Source organism: Columba livia, chromosome 3, assembly GCF_036013475.1.
Source record: "Columba livia isolate bColLiv1 breed racing homer chromosome 3, bColLiv1.pat.W.v2, whole genome shotgun sequence".
NCBI classification, from domain to species: Eukaryota; Metazoa; Chordata; class Aves; order Columbiformes; family Columbidae; genus Columba; species Columba livia.
In genome coordinates, this window is record NC_088604.1 from 90,725,956 (window position 1) to 90,739,567 (window position 13,612).

The 13,612-nt window shown below is 44.8% G+C and overlaps 1 protein-coding gene across 3 annotated transcripts in view; it reads right to left on the reverse strand.

The window, feature by feature from the left end:
• The window catches only part of LOC102098225 (uncharacterized), a 58,131-nt gene that overhangs the window by 12,102 nt on the left and 32,417 nt on the right, over positions 1–13,612 (reverse strand). Inside the window, exon 4 of one of the 3 annotated variants that reach the window (XM_021289482.2) lies at positions 2,377–2,427. The exons of 1 other annotated variant lie outside the window; for it this stretch is intronic. In XM_021289482.2, coding sequence (XP_021145157.1) covers positions 2,377–2,427 — 51 coding nt within the window. Of the gene's footprint in view, positions 1–2,376; positions 2,431–13,612 lie in introns of all 3 variants that reach the window. One more of the 3 variants, XM_013367432.3, reaches the window with a different exon arrangement.

A 13,612-nucleotide genomic window follows, 5' to 3' on the forward strand; every position in this document is an offset into this window, starting at 1 on the left:
AGCATGTGGAGAAGCAAAACCCAGCCTAGGTCACTTGCTTGAGAAAGACTCCCAAGGACCATGAATATTTCCAAGGGTTGAAACTGTGTTTCAGTGCCAGAGGGCAAAAACACCGCTCCTCCATCTCACCTTCCAATGAGAGACTTGCAGCAGAAGAGGGAGAAAGAAAATAGATGGGAAGATGCATGAGATAGCATCTACCTTGTATCCTGACATGCCAGCAAAGCACCAAGAGGTCAAGGCAACCAATATACTAGTCAGATATGCAAGCGCATATTGCCCAAGACCATGTCCTGGCATGCTTTAAACATCTCCATGGACAGAGACTTCACAATTTCTCCAGGCAACCTGAATCTCCTGTGTTTCAACTTGTGCTCATTATCTCTTGTCCTGCTGCTGGGCAACACTGAGAAGGAACCCTGTGCCAAACATGTCTTACTGGCTGGATTGAGGTTTCCTTTTATATTCAGAGCACAGTATCATCCTTCAAAGGTATTGATCTCTCTCAGCTGCTTCCAGAGCTGAGGCACCTCAGCAAGGTATTCTGTCAGGAACATGCAGCCTCCTTTCTAAGCTGGGTACACAAAAGGGAGCACTTTTAATCATTTGAAAATTGGAAGCAAAAATGCTCCTTTACCTAACAGCTCTTTCACCACTACAAACCAACAAGAGACTGTGAAGTACCATATGCTATTGTCATAGAAACCACACAAGCACCTTAGGTAGAGATACACTGTCCCAGCTTGGCAATGCTGGCCAGAGCAGCATCGTTTCTGTGCTGTCAGAAGTGTGTGCTCTCAGTTTCTGCTGTTTGTTTTAGTGTGAGCAGACATGGGATCAGTAGGGAGCAAAGGGATAATTCTGCCTCTCAGATTCCTCAAGGACACAAGAGTAAGCTGCAACAATGAGCTTAAGGCATCAGGGGAAACCACCCCACTGAGGTGTCACTGAAACCCCAGGGACCAGGGGACTGTCACCAAGCTGCACTGGAAACAGCTCAAGTTCAGGAACACTCAGAAAAAAAAAAGTGAGAGCACGTGGGACAGGCATAAAGGAAGGAAATAAACAAGTTGCACTAAAACACTGCAGCAAGATTAGACTGTTGGTAGGTCTGAATGACAGGCACAGTCCAGGGAGAGCTCACAGGGCACAGAAGCAGAAAGCTCTACTGAAAACAACTCAGGCAGGAGCATAAGAGAACATATAACAAATCAGGATTAATTGTGCAATCAGAAGTGGGGCTGCTGGAAGACAGGACTGAAGTACCCTGGTAGAAGGCATATGAGGAGCTGGAGAAATACCATCCAGCTCTGCACAAGGCTCTAGCCAGCTCTACCTGCTCCTCCTCCTCTCAAACACCAAATTCACCCACAAAGCAGTGATGGGCATGGGCACCAAACAGCACACCCGTAACAGTAGCGCTTCTGAGTCCATAAAGCATCAATCCCATTTCCTGCTGCGCAAGGTGTAAACCCTGAAGGATCCTGGTCTGTCATTCATCTCTCTTGCAAGGCTGCAACTACTGCAGTAAAAGTAACGGTTTTATCAGAAACATTTTATTTTCATTTTCTTTTTGCCTGTGTATCACAAATGTGGAGGATCATATGGTGTTCAATGGACTGAGGCACTTGTTTTGGCTGCCATGTGCAAGGTCACACACACACCTTGCACAGCACCGACCAAAAGAAAGCCAAGGTACTCAGAAAGAACAAAGGAGACAGTGGTTGGCTGAAGAGTCAGGGGCTGGAGTACTAGAGACAGACTTGGAGGTGCAGGCAGCACAAACTACAAGCAGGAGAGTTTAGTAAACCTAGACCTGCCAGGCGTGTGTGTGTGCTCCAAAACAGGAGATGCTCAGACACTGCAGTGTCATCCCAGCTACAAAGCCATCCAAGCAACCTAGCTCCCTCATCTGCCGCCATCCAGTCCCATATCCCACGCAGTTCTGCAGATGCCAGTGCACCAGGTTGATATAGTCCCTTTTCTACAGCTATCCACCAGTACCTCTCACCCCTATCAAACACCACTTCCCTTAGTCAAGAAGGATCCAAATTACACCCTACAGAACAGCCATGCATAACTGTACGAGCTCACTGCACGGGATGCAAACTTTCACTCTGAGGAAGCTTTGAACCCATAGTCTCCAAAATGGAAAAGCCAACATATTATTAGCCTCACCAGCACCTAACAAATTGCAACTGCAATCTATACTCGACTAGCCACTGTTATGCAGCTAATCAAGCAACAGGAAACCTCAAGAAACAATCTTCTAGGCCTAGATGTTAAAAGAGAATCACCACATTTAGATATATGCAGAAAGATGAAGGAACTAACATTCTGTGATTCTGTGAACTGCACCAGAAAAGGGCAACTTACACAAATTTTAATAACTCTAGTCTTCGCTCCACAATTCTTCTTGAGCAGCATCTTCTGAAAGAGAAGTAGAATCCAGGGATTAGTAGCAGTAGCACCAGGGAACAGAAAGGAGGAGGTTGCAGGGAGTCTCTTTTCATCAACATTTAATCAGAAAACAAGATGAATGGATGGTTAAATGAGATATGAAAGACTAAGAACTACCAGAGGTGGCCATCAAGTAATCATCCTAATCTGAGACTGTCTCATCCAACCTGCACAGAGTTCTTTGGCAGTGGCTGATACCCTGGCTTTCAAAAGAATGTACAAGAAATTCCACAAAGAAAGAGAAGGAACAGCTGCCTAAAAGGGAGTTTCTTCCTAATTTCAGTCAATTAGTGGTTAGACTTAGCCCTGAAGCGAGTGAATTTATCTTCCTTTTATGAAGAAAAAAAAGCCTAATGTAAATGTGGATGCTATCATTATTTAACAGTTGTTTTCATCATGTTTATTTATTTAGAACTAAAAAGCACCTGTCCATAGACCTAAATCCCTTTGCCATATACTGTAAGAGCTATTAAAGTTGTCATAACATAGGAACCGCACAACTTAGCAAACAGGATATACTTAAAACAGCAATTACTCTGTGTAAGCACAAAAATAATCAGGTGAGTTGCAGCTCTAGCCCAGTTCTGAGGCAGTGCTTTGAAAGCTGGCAAGTGAAAAAAGTCATTCTTTCCACTTAAAAAAAAAAATCCAAAAAACAACTCAAAGTGGAAAAACAAGACTTCAAGAGCAAACAGTTCTTCCATAAAAAAAATATTTCAACTACATTTTTCATAGTGAAAAACTTGGTGATGGAGGCATGTCAGGAAGAAACTTCTCCACCAGATTTTGAATAAAATAATAGATTTTCCAAGCTCATGACTGTTTTCTACCCTTTTCCAGTTGGAAAGCTGTGTGAAGTATAGGGAAACACTTGCCCACCACACACACACTTTAACAAACCAACTGAAGTGTTTTTTCAGGTTAAGTTCTTAACACAAAAGATCTGTGGAAAGACATGTCACCTTTTTACTGACATGGATGGTAATTCATGAGATCTTTCTACTTTCTCTTTTTGTTTGTAGCCTTCCTTCTTTTTCCAGTAGAAGACAAAAGCAACACAATAAGAATAGGCTTGGAAACTCAAAAAGCTTAAAAAAACCCATACAAACAACCTCCCAAAGAAAGTGAGGAAAAAAAACAAAACAAAACACAAAACTGAAGACAGTGCTCAAGTGAAAATATAATATATTTTTCCAGTAGAAAGTGCTGCTGGGGAGTGGGGAGGGAAGTCCACTTCTCTACCACCTTCTGTCATTTCCATACCCCACCAGCACACCTTTGCAGTCCAAGTCCACACAGCTGCGCAAGACTTGAAGGAGTTGGAGACCTATCCACCGTTTCTATGCTCACCATCTTCCTGGATCTAAAATCCAGCCCTCAGCACACTCACAGCCTGCTTACATGACTAGAAAAGAGAAGAGCACTGCAGCAAATCTCAAAACTTGTCCATGGGTAGTTCTGGGTCTGAGGAAAGCATATTTCACTGTCTGAGCATGCATGGGGGAAAAGGGAGGTGCTGTGAGGAATTTGAGCTTATTCTTTTAATCCTTTAGCAGGTGAATCTTAATGCCACCTTTGTTATTCAACAGTGATGCCTCTGTCCCCAGGTCTGACCTGGCAGCACAGGCTACAGCGCAGCACCAAGTTTTATAACTTAAAAGAATCCAACAGGTCTTTGCACAAACCAGGAAGAAGGAGACAAAAGGAACTGCCGAACTGAACTAACCCAAGCCAGTGCTGTCCAACTACACAAGTAATGATCCGGGAATTCCTATTAAAAACACAGGGCTCCATTCCCAGCCAGGCTGCAGTGCAGTTACTGCAAGGCTGGTATTTACTGTGAGGTTATTGCCTTTCTTAAGACACCCCCCAACAGGCACACAGTGAAAAAGACTGAGGAAGAACTTGGTGGAGCTGACAAACCCCAGGGGTGCAAGGAAGGGCAAAGTGAGGAGTTGTGAGGTCTTGCATAGTTTTAGTCTCTCCATAAGCTTTTCTTCTAGATTGTTGTGAAATGTTGGCTGATGGGGATGAGGAAGGGTAAGCTAGATAGCTCATGCCACAAGCCCACTGATGGGATAAAATGTGTGAGACAAAGTAGGGTCAAGCAACAAAAATGAGAATCAGGCCTTCAGATTTCGAGCCCCACCCTTTGGAGAAGAGCAAGACCCTGCCAAATACTATTTGACTACAATCTGCATGACTTTGGGTGAGACTCTCAGCTTCTCTAGGCTGCTGTAAAGCTGAGCTTTACAGTAGTACTTGGCTGAACCCCAAGGATGGAGCAAGGCTGTGACACCAAATTCCACAGTGCCTCACTATCACCAAAGGATCCTCTGCTGAAAAGGAAAAAGTATCTTTAAAACAACTCTGTGGGCCAGGGAGCAAGTACAACCCCTTCTAGTACAATCCAGTGGGGTCCAGTGCCTAGTGAGGTCCCATCTAAAGATCCCCCTATAACTTCGTTGGGGTGCAACAAGAGACATTTCCCAACTACAAACTGGACAAGGCAACTAGATCTTAAATTTACTCATCCTGGCCTTCCATTAAAACACATCTGGAGGAACAGAGACAGCAACTACACGAACACAACAAAGACTGACCAAAAAGTCTGAAATAGCCTATGGGTGGATAGACAACCAGCCAGATTGTACCAAGAGGAATTCAAGTGCTCAGCTGTACCCCAAGTCCTACGCTTCTAGCAGAAAACAGAGGTGCTCTATTAGCAATGCCGTTGTGATGAGCTTTAATCAAAATGAGGATCTTGCCACTATTTGCACTATTGCTACAGTTCAAAGAGGTTGCATTGTGCAGCAGAATCAGGATGCCCTACACAACATTTTATTTAGCTAATAGTGATCTCTGGTGTGCTTCTTGATGGACTTGGTAGTAACATGTAAAGATGACGTCCCCTCATCCACAGGCTGTAAAACTGGAGCATAAACCTCAGCAGAGGTAGCTCTCTGGAACTGCTGGGTTTTCCTACTTCCCCTTAGACTGGAAGTAAAGCAAGACTGCTTGTGCTACACTCTTCCAGCTTCACTGCAAGGGCCCAAGATAATCATAAGACACAAAACAAAGGGAGGGAGAGAAAGAGCAAGCCAGCCACATGATCCTGCAGCTGAGAATGAATAAATAGAAGGCTAGTTATCGAATGTTATTCTATTTAATCAAATTGTTTCCACCCCACTTGCAGCCACATGCTCTCTGTACCCAGCACAGTAAAGCCATGCTTTACAAAAAGTCAAGTATCTTTGTATGGTTTTCCATACCTCAGTTCTCCCTTTCCTTGCCAAACCTGAGCGCAGACTTTCGGACAGGGAAGCTACAACGCAGTGCTGCCTAGCAACTGCCAGGGACTTTCCACGGCAGACTCTCCTCATCCTCCCTCTGGAGACCTCCACGTCACAAACCAGCCACAAGATGCAGCAACTCATTAACTCCTATTTACATAGATACAAGACAGAGCTGAAATAACATTTATTTAGCTACATGGCTTGCAGTAGCTGAAAGCCAAGGGGAACAGCCTATAAGAAAAATGACACATTCAGTTTAGTAACCCCACAATTATTCCTAACTACTAGGCCAATCTGGAAGTGCAGTTTTATTTCCTCGAGGGTTTTTTTGGGAGCTATGACAAGGAGAAGAGCAGAGATTTGCCAAAGGTCATGAAGAATGTTAGTAGCAGAGCTGAGAATAAACCTTAGGGTTTGGTTTCTGGCATTCTTTCTTCCACCTGCAGAAAAGGAAATGGAAGAAAGAGAGGCAGCATCTGTGCTCAGCCTCCCTATTTCAATTAAAAAGTCCCTCCTGTTAGTTTCCAACAGGACTGCTGGCATCAGAGCTGAAACCTACAGTTTGGGAGCACTATTATTTGCACAAAGGAAAGTCTATTTTATGATCTACTGTGGCTTCTACTTAAAAGGAAGAAATGACATGACTAAGGAAATGTGGAAAGCCTTTTTGAGGGCACAAGAGTTATGCCATGCTCTAAAAATAAGTCTGAATTGGAACATTTTAGGGTTAAACTCACAGAAAAAGCAGAATCAGTTCCACCTAAGAACCTTCCCACCAGTCTCACTCCCCATATACAGATACTCGGTTTTTAATCCAGTGACTCTCTCCATCCTGGACCTGGATTCAAAAGGAAGTTGCAGGGACTAGAAATGATCATTTAGAGTGTGACATATTTACGGAATGACATGCAGTAATGTACCCCTGAACTGGCACGTGTGGCTTTGCTGCACATAACTGCCACATCAAAATACCACATTAAGAGCAGAGATAAACCACCCCCTGTCTCTCTCAGAGCACAGTGCGCTAGTCCAGCCTTGCTTAATCTCCAGTTGAGCAGTAGTGCTCCAAGTTCTCTAACACCGACTTGATCAGTTTTGAACTAACCCAGATGGAAAGTGGGGCACACATATTTGCTTATGCACACAAGCTACTGTATCCAGAACTATTGTATACAAACTGCATCATCCAGATGTTTGTAATATATATTAACAAACAAAATATAGGTGTTCTTAATGCAAGGTCATTCTAGAAATAGTGAAATCCTCAAGAAGGATCAATTTGTGTCACGCTACTGCAGTTTAAAAATAAATATTTAGAACTCTGCCAACAAACAGTTTAAAGGCAGGCATCACAGCTTAACTTTCAAATATTTAAGAGTCTGATCAATCTCTTAAATAAGTGTAAAATGCAAAATATCAGCTTGTATATTAATTAACACCTTTCATCTTACATCTGCTTTTCCTATGCACGTTTCTATTTTTACAATGGTTTCATTTTCACTAACTCCACAGGACAAAGCAACCACTCTTTTGTCTACTGGTGTTGGGTTTTTTTCTCATTATTGTTATTACTTAATTTTATTATCTGATTGTAGTTTTAAACCTAAGGGCTTGTCTAGAGTTGGATACAGTTTAACTACTATAATTTTTTTCAAACCAGTTTAGTCTATTTCATATAAGAGAGCACAAGAACTCTCAGTTAACTCATCATTTAACTTACAATAAATGAGCACACTTCAACAAATGCTACATACTGATATATAATCAGCTTGTTTTGCCTTCAGAATTTTGCAGGGAATTTCACTTGTTTAAGAAAAAAGACGTAGCAATTTACAAAAAGTCTGTATTCAGTAACTGTGCTGTAACTTGACTCAAAGACCAGAGAACATCAACCAGGCCAGAAGTCTGCCTTTTGTGAGTTTTGCTGAGGACCCTTCACAGAAGAGCTGGTGTACTTTGACTGAAGGTATGGATGCGTCTGTCACTTGTTGACATCTTAAAGCTTTTGAGAGAATAAAAAGTTTTAAGCAAAGTTTTAAGAAGAAATCTCCTCAACTCTGTAACTCTTGTTTTACTTCCATGCAGTTAACCCTGCCAGTTTTCCAGATTCTTCCAAGAACAACAAGGCAGACTAAGCTTGAATGTCCATCACAGAAAATACAGAAGCAAACTGATGACACTTTGTTCAGAAGAACCAAAAGAAGACATTAGAATGTGAGGAAAAATTGCACTCTAAGTCATAGCTGAAGGCTGATACAAAGGGAGAAACTGTGCCCAGTGATGTGATATCCACAAAGAGAAAAAAATGACAGCAAGGCAGTGAAGCAGCTCCATGGCCCAACATGGGGGCTAAAGGGGCCTCAAGAAGATGCTTCTTGTAAGAGGGAGGTGAAGCAGACACCAGTGCAGAAGTGACACCGATGCGCCACATGCACATGCTGAGATGGCTGAGGGAGCACAGCCGCAAAGCCCTTCTCTCCTGGGAAGGCATTTGACAGCAGGAGGCTGCCCAACCTCCTTCCCGACCACTCCCAGAGCCAGGTTTGGGCAGGAGGAGCAGCCTTCCCCACAGCTGGCTGCTGAACAAAGCCTGTCCCCTGCTCCATCACTGCTCAGGCTGAGAAAGTGTGCGGAGGGGGACAGCGCAGGGCAGGGGCGCAGCTGCAGCACAGTGGGCAGATGAGGTCAGGGAGCTGCACAAAGTGGCTATTGTGTGGCACACTGTGGCTGCAGGCTTCTGCTTGACCGAGTCCCACTGTGTGGCACAGGGCAGCCAGCCCAGGGGGCCATGGGCCCATAGCTGCGAGCCACCAGAGAGTGGGGAGAGACACAAGCAGGTAAACCAGCAGCAGACTCATGATGAAGGGGGGGTTTCAGCAGGGCCCTCTTTACAACACAGGTTGAATTAATGGAAGGGGAACAGCTAACCCCAAAGGCAGCACTCCCACAAGCCTGGCATGCAGCCCCACACAGGCCCAGCCAGAGCTCAGCAGTGAGGCTGAAGCTTTTGGTCCCTCTCAAACCCAATAGCTCCAGGCATCTCCAGCCTAAAACACTGCATCCCAGCACCCTCTGCATTTGCAGACATCTCCCACCCAAGCAAGCACAACTGCATGCCCATGTGGCAGGGTGTGAGGGAGCCAGGCTGTGGCTTCTGTCCTTTCACCAACATGGTGATGAGCATTCTGCAGGGACAATTCCAAGTCTGCCTTCTCAATTGGTTTGGGAAGATAACAAGCAAAAGAAAAAAAGAAAAAAAAAAAAAAACAAACACAAAAAAACCCCACTTTTAAAGCTATTTTGTAGGCTGGGTTTGGACTGGGTTTTTAAATTCCTTGGCACCAAGCAGTGCTGCTAGGGCATGGGCATCACCTCTTAGCTCTGCAGAACAAAAACTGTGAGGAAAAAGAGTAGATCGCAGGCTCCTCCTTACTGCTGTAAAGCTGAAGGAACTCCAGCTGACCTTACCCCCAGCCAGTCTCAGGCTCTCAGGCACACATGACTTTAATCAGCAGAGAAACAAGGGGGCCAGGCCTTCCCAGCAGTCACCTCAGGGCACTCTGCATTTGCATCACCCCGTGCAGCTCTCAGCCAGAGATGCCCCATGCCAGGGGAGCAACCACTGTCTGGGCCCAGGAGTACAAGGCCACTACCCAGCCCATCCACGTGCCAGACGTGGACACTAGCTCCCTGCCCAGCCACTGCAGCAGGGCAGCACCAGGAGGGCTGTTATTTCAGCCACAGCCTTAAATCACAATTATCATCTGTCACAGCCTGCAGACTGCTCCACCAGAAGTTAAACAGCCTCACAGCACTTCAAAATACAAGCTAATTCAAGTGGTTTGGCCAACATTCCCCTCCTACAAAAACAAACCCCAGCACCCAAAGACTGTAAGCTGTGGTGATACCGTGGAATACCATGAAAAGCCTCAGAAATAACTTTCTAGAAAGTTCTATTTCATATTCAGTTGAGTTAGTCATTAATGATTTGGTGGGGTTTTTTTGCCACATTTATCCTCAATCTGTCTGAAATACCTTCAAAAACATCAATAGATCAGGTCTCTCAAAGCTGTTGTAAAGGGTCCCCATCTCTATTAGACACCCGAGCGCCAGTTTTCCAGGCAAGACCTCTGTCAGCAAGTGCCACAAATCCACAGCTTCCATACTGTGCAAACACTGACCACTTAGCACCTCCAGACAGGGCAGCAGAGGAAATACTGATTATTAAATAATCATTGAGAAAAAATTCAAATTAAAACAAACAAACAAACTAAAACACCCACCACAGACAAGGCCTTACAAAATAAGTACTGCAGGGATTTGCCTGGGACCACACACTCAGCAAATGGTGGAACATAAAACGCACAACAAAACAACAGCGGTGGTTACCAAAATCGCCTCCAATGTGGTGTCATTAGTGACCTCATTTTGTGCACTACTGGGAGGGTCTCAGGTCACTACTGAAGAGAAATGGGTGAGAGCCTACAGCAAATATAAAATGACCGTGAACCACAGATCAGTCTTAACTGGCAGAACAGCAAGTCAATCGCACAAGCGATCGCTCTCTAATTAAGCACAAGCCAGTGGCATCTCAGTCTGGAAAGATGCACAGGTGATCACCAAAGAGTGGCACCCACTGCTGGACCTGGTCAGTGCCTGCTACAGAAGAGTGTGAGCTGAAGCCTGGCCAGCACAGTCTGCCACCTGGCACAGCATCCAAATTCCCACCACTCCCAAGGCTCAGAGAGCAGATAAAGTTATCCAAATTACAGGCTGCTGTTTGAAGTTCAGCCTGAACATCACACTAGAGCCACTGCTAATGCAAACACAGCTACCTACTTACAGAGTCATCGTCTAAGCAAATAGACTCTGTCTGCCCATAGGTGACTGGTTTTCTACTGCTCCTCTGTCACCTTTGTGACATATGGTGTTCCAGATATGCTCTGGATTTGCACAGAAGCCTCGACTCCCTAGGCACAGAAAATAGGCCACATTTGCCTTGGCACTTTTACCACTAGCCCTTTGATTTGAATTTGGGGATGTAGGAAGTGAACATTCTGTATGGAGCATCTCTGGCTCAGCAGCCACTTTGACTGCTGGTCTGGCAGTCTGAGTCTGCTGATCTGCAGGGTACATCAGATGGTTCATCTATTCACTCTTCGCCAACCCGAAATCCCTTGCTGAGTTTTCTTTGAGGCCCGAAAAAAATGCAAAGCTCCATTTGTGCAGGAAACAGATCTGACTGAAAACTCCAGCACCTGCAGAGTAACAAAAATATAAAGAAAGGGACTGATTCACTAATTCACTATCACTCATCTGCACATGACAAAGTTACCAAAGTTCAAGTGCTGGGCTTGCCCCTCCTGCTCACTAGAGCCTGAGAAGGGAGGAGGGGGTAGGTCTAGTTTCACAGCTGGCAGGCATGGTAGCAGTTCCTGAGAAAAAGCTTACAAGGCTTTTAATTCAGGGTTGCCAATGTGACTGTTTCCTCCCTTCATTCCTGGCCTCAGCTCCAAAGCTATCCACAGGGAATGTCCAGTCTAGGTTAACATATCTCTGATGTCTCTATAGCTTGTCTCACTTCTGCAGTCCCAGCTTGTGACTGTTAACTGAAGCCTTGTCTCAGACATGACTCCAAAGCCCCTCTCTTCCCTGCAGACTTCTGCCATGGCAGAGCTAGGGCGGAAGGCACACTGCCTCCTGAAGCTTTATCCCATTCCCCTCAGGGCTGCTGCAGCACATGGGAAACAGCAGTACTGGGGGCTTGAAACAAGCAGCCCCAGACACTTCCACCATTTGCTGTTTAAATGCTGTCCTGGAGCACACCAGGAAGACAACATTAGCACAAGTCATGCCGTAGAATAAACAGTTTCATCTAAGCAGGGAGACACGGGGCTCTGAAAGTCACACAGCTGTACACCCTGGCAAAGAAGAAAAAAAAAAAAAAAAAAATCAGTGAAAGGTACAGACTTGTCAGCTGTGACTTTACAGAGACACAAAGAGGAAGAGAATCCACAGATGGCTGCTCCAAACCTAAAATACACAGGTGCTACCAGAGCATGTGCCAGATTACATTCACATCATCCTCAGCTAACTGAAAAACTACAAGACAGTCTCTCTGAAGGTGCTGGGTAAGCCATAAGGCCTCGTGCATACAAGCCAGAAAGTGAACAGCTGAGGCATCTGGAACATCAGATTTCTGGAAGAGACTCCATGCTCTCACATTTGCCCTGCCAGAGGAAAGGGTAGCTGTACACATGGAAGAAAACAAACAAACAAAAAAACCCACATACACACAATACACCCCCCTCCACACACAGAGCTCAAAATTGTTTCAATTCTGGATTTTTAAGGCAATTTCTTCATGGCTTTGATCCAACCTGAATGTTTTAGATGTTGATATCAAATATTCATGTTTAAAAGTATAAAAATCTTGGCCCTGAATGTGTTTGTCAGCCCAAAAACCTGCCCTAAAGGTTATAGTTAGCACAAGGGACTTTTCAGGAGATATAAAACCCACACTGTATCTATCTAATCCCCCACAAAAATGTCCAATGGAGATGAATGTTTTTTTCTGAGGAGAACTTGGAATATGCACTTTTTCAGCAGATTTTTACACATAGGGTTGGTCTTAGCGGAGCTTCTCAAAAATAGGGCAACGTGGGGTACACTCATTGCACTAAATGAGAAAAGGATTTTTCAGTGGCATGGAAGTCAGATATGGCCTTAGGAACCTCCAAAGGTGACTGAATAGCCTCCCACCCTCTCTCCAGCTGAGTGCAAAGGACATCACCCCATGAGAACCCTTGCCTTGGGGTTCAGCTGGTGCTGCTAGGAGCACTCAAACACGACTTTAAGCAGAAAACACATAAGGTCACATCTTCAGATCAGAACTTGGATTTGTGGACAGTGGAGAAAATTTGAAAAAGCCAAATGCAGACTGTCTGCATAAACAGCTCTGGGAAGCCCAAACAAGCCTGTCTCAAACAAACAAGCCATGAGGCTTGCTCAGGCTCCACAGAGTCTGAACGCAGGGCACAAAGGCCTGCTCCTTCTCCTCCCAAGACACTCATGCACATGTACATGTTATGTCTGCACAGCCCCAAAGCATATTTCAGCATCTTGTCCTTTGACATGACTATCTCTGTTTGTGAAATCTCATTTGTTTGCATGAACACATGAAAATAATTTTACATAAACTAGTACTATGTTAGAAATTACAGGACAGAATATGATTCACAAACCAGAGAGACCATTTTTTGTCTTCAAATAGACATCCATAAAGTGGGAATAGTAGAACATTAAAAACCACAGAGAGAAATTATGATATAACCCCACTGTTCCTACATACCCTACAACCTACTTGGCCCCCTGCTCCCCCACCTTGCTGAATGTCACATACACATTAGTGACAAGGGAACATGCTGAAGTGGCTAGCTGGATAATACTAAAAAGGCCTCTTTCTCCAGGGAGCTAAGCCATTTATGCAGCACACAACTAACCACAGTGCTTGGAGAACATTCTCCCATGCCCACATGCATGTCCACACCTGCCTCACAGCACATGGGGCCTGGGCTGGTGTTTGTGGATTAAAGCTCAGGGCCTGTGATGGGGTTTGACCTACCAAATTTGGAACAGCTGGCTTAGGCCTGTACCCATGTGAACAGCTTGCAAGGATTTCAGAGGAGCCAGTATCCCCCACCTGGTATTTTGTCCTTAACCTCTTAAATACATACATGGTTCCCTTCAGTACTGGTGATCAGCACTTGTGGATTCCGATACTCTTGTTGTATCCCCCTCGCTCACATCCTCAAGGCTGCACATGGGTCTGGATGGGACAGAATCTGGTCCCCAAC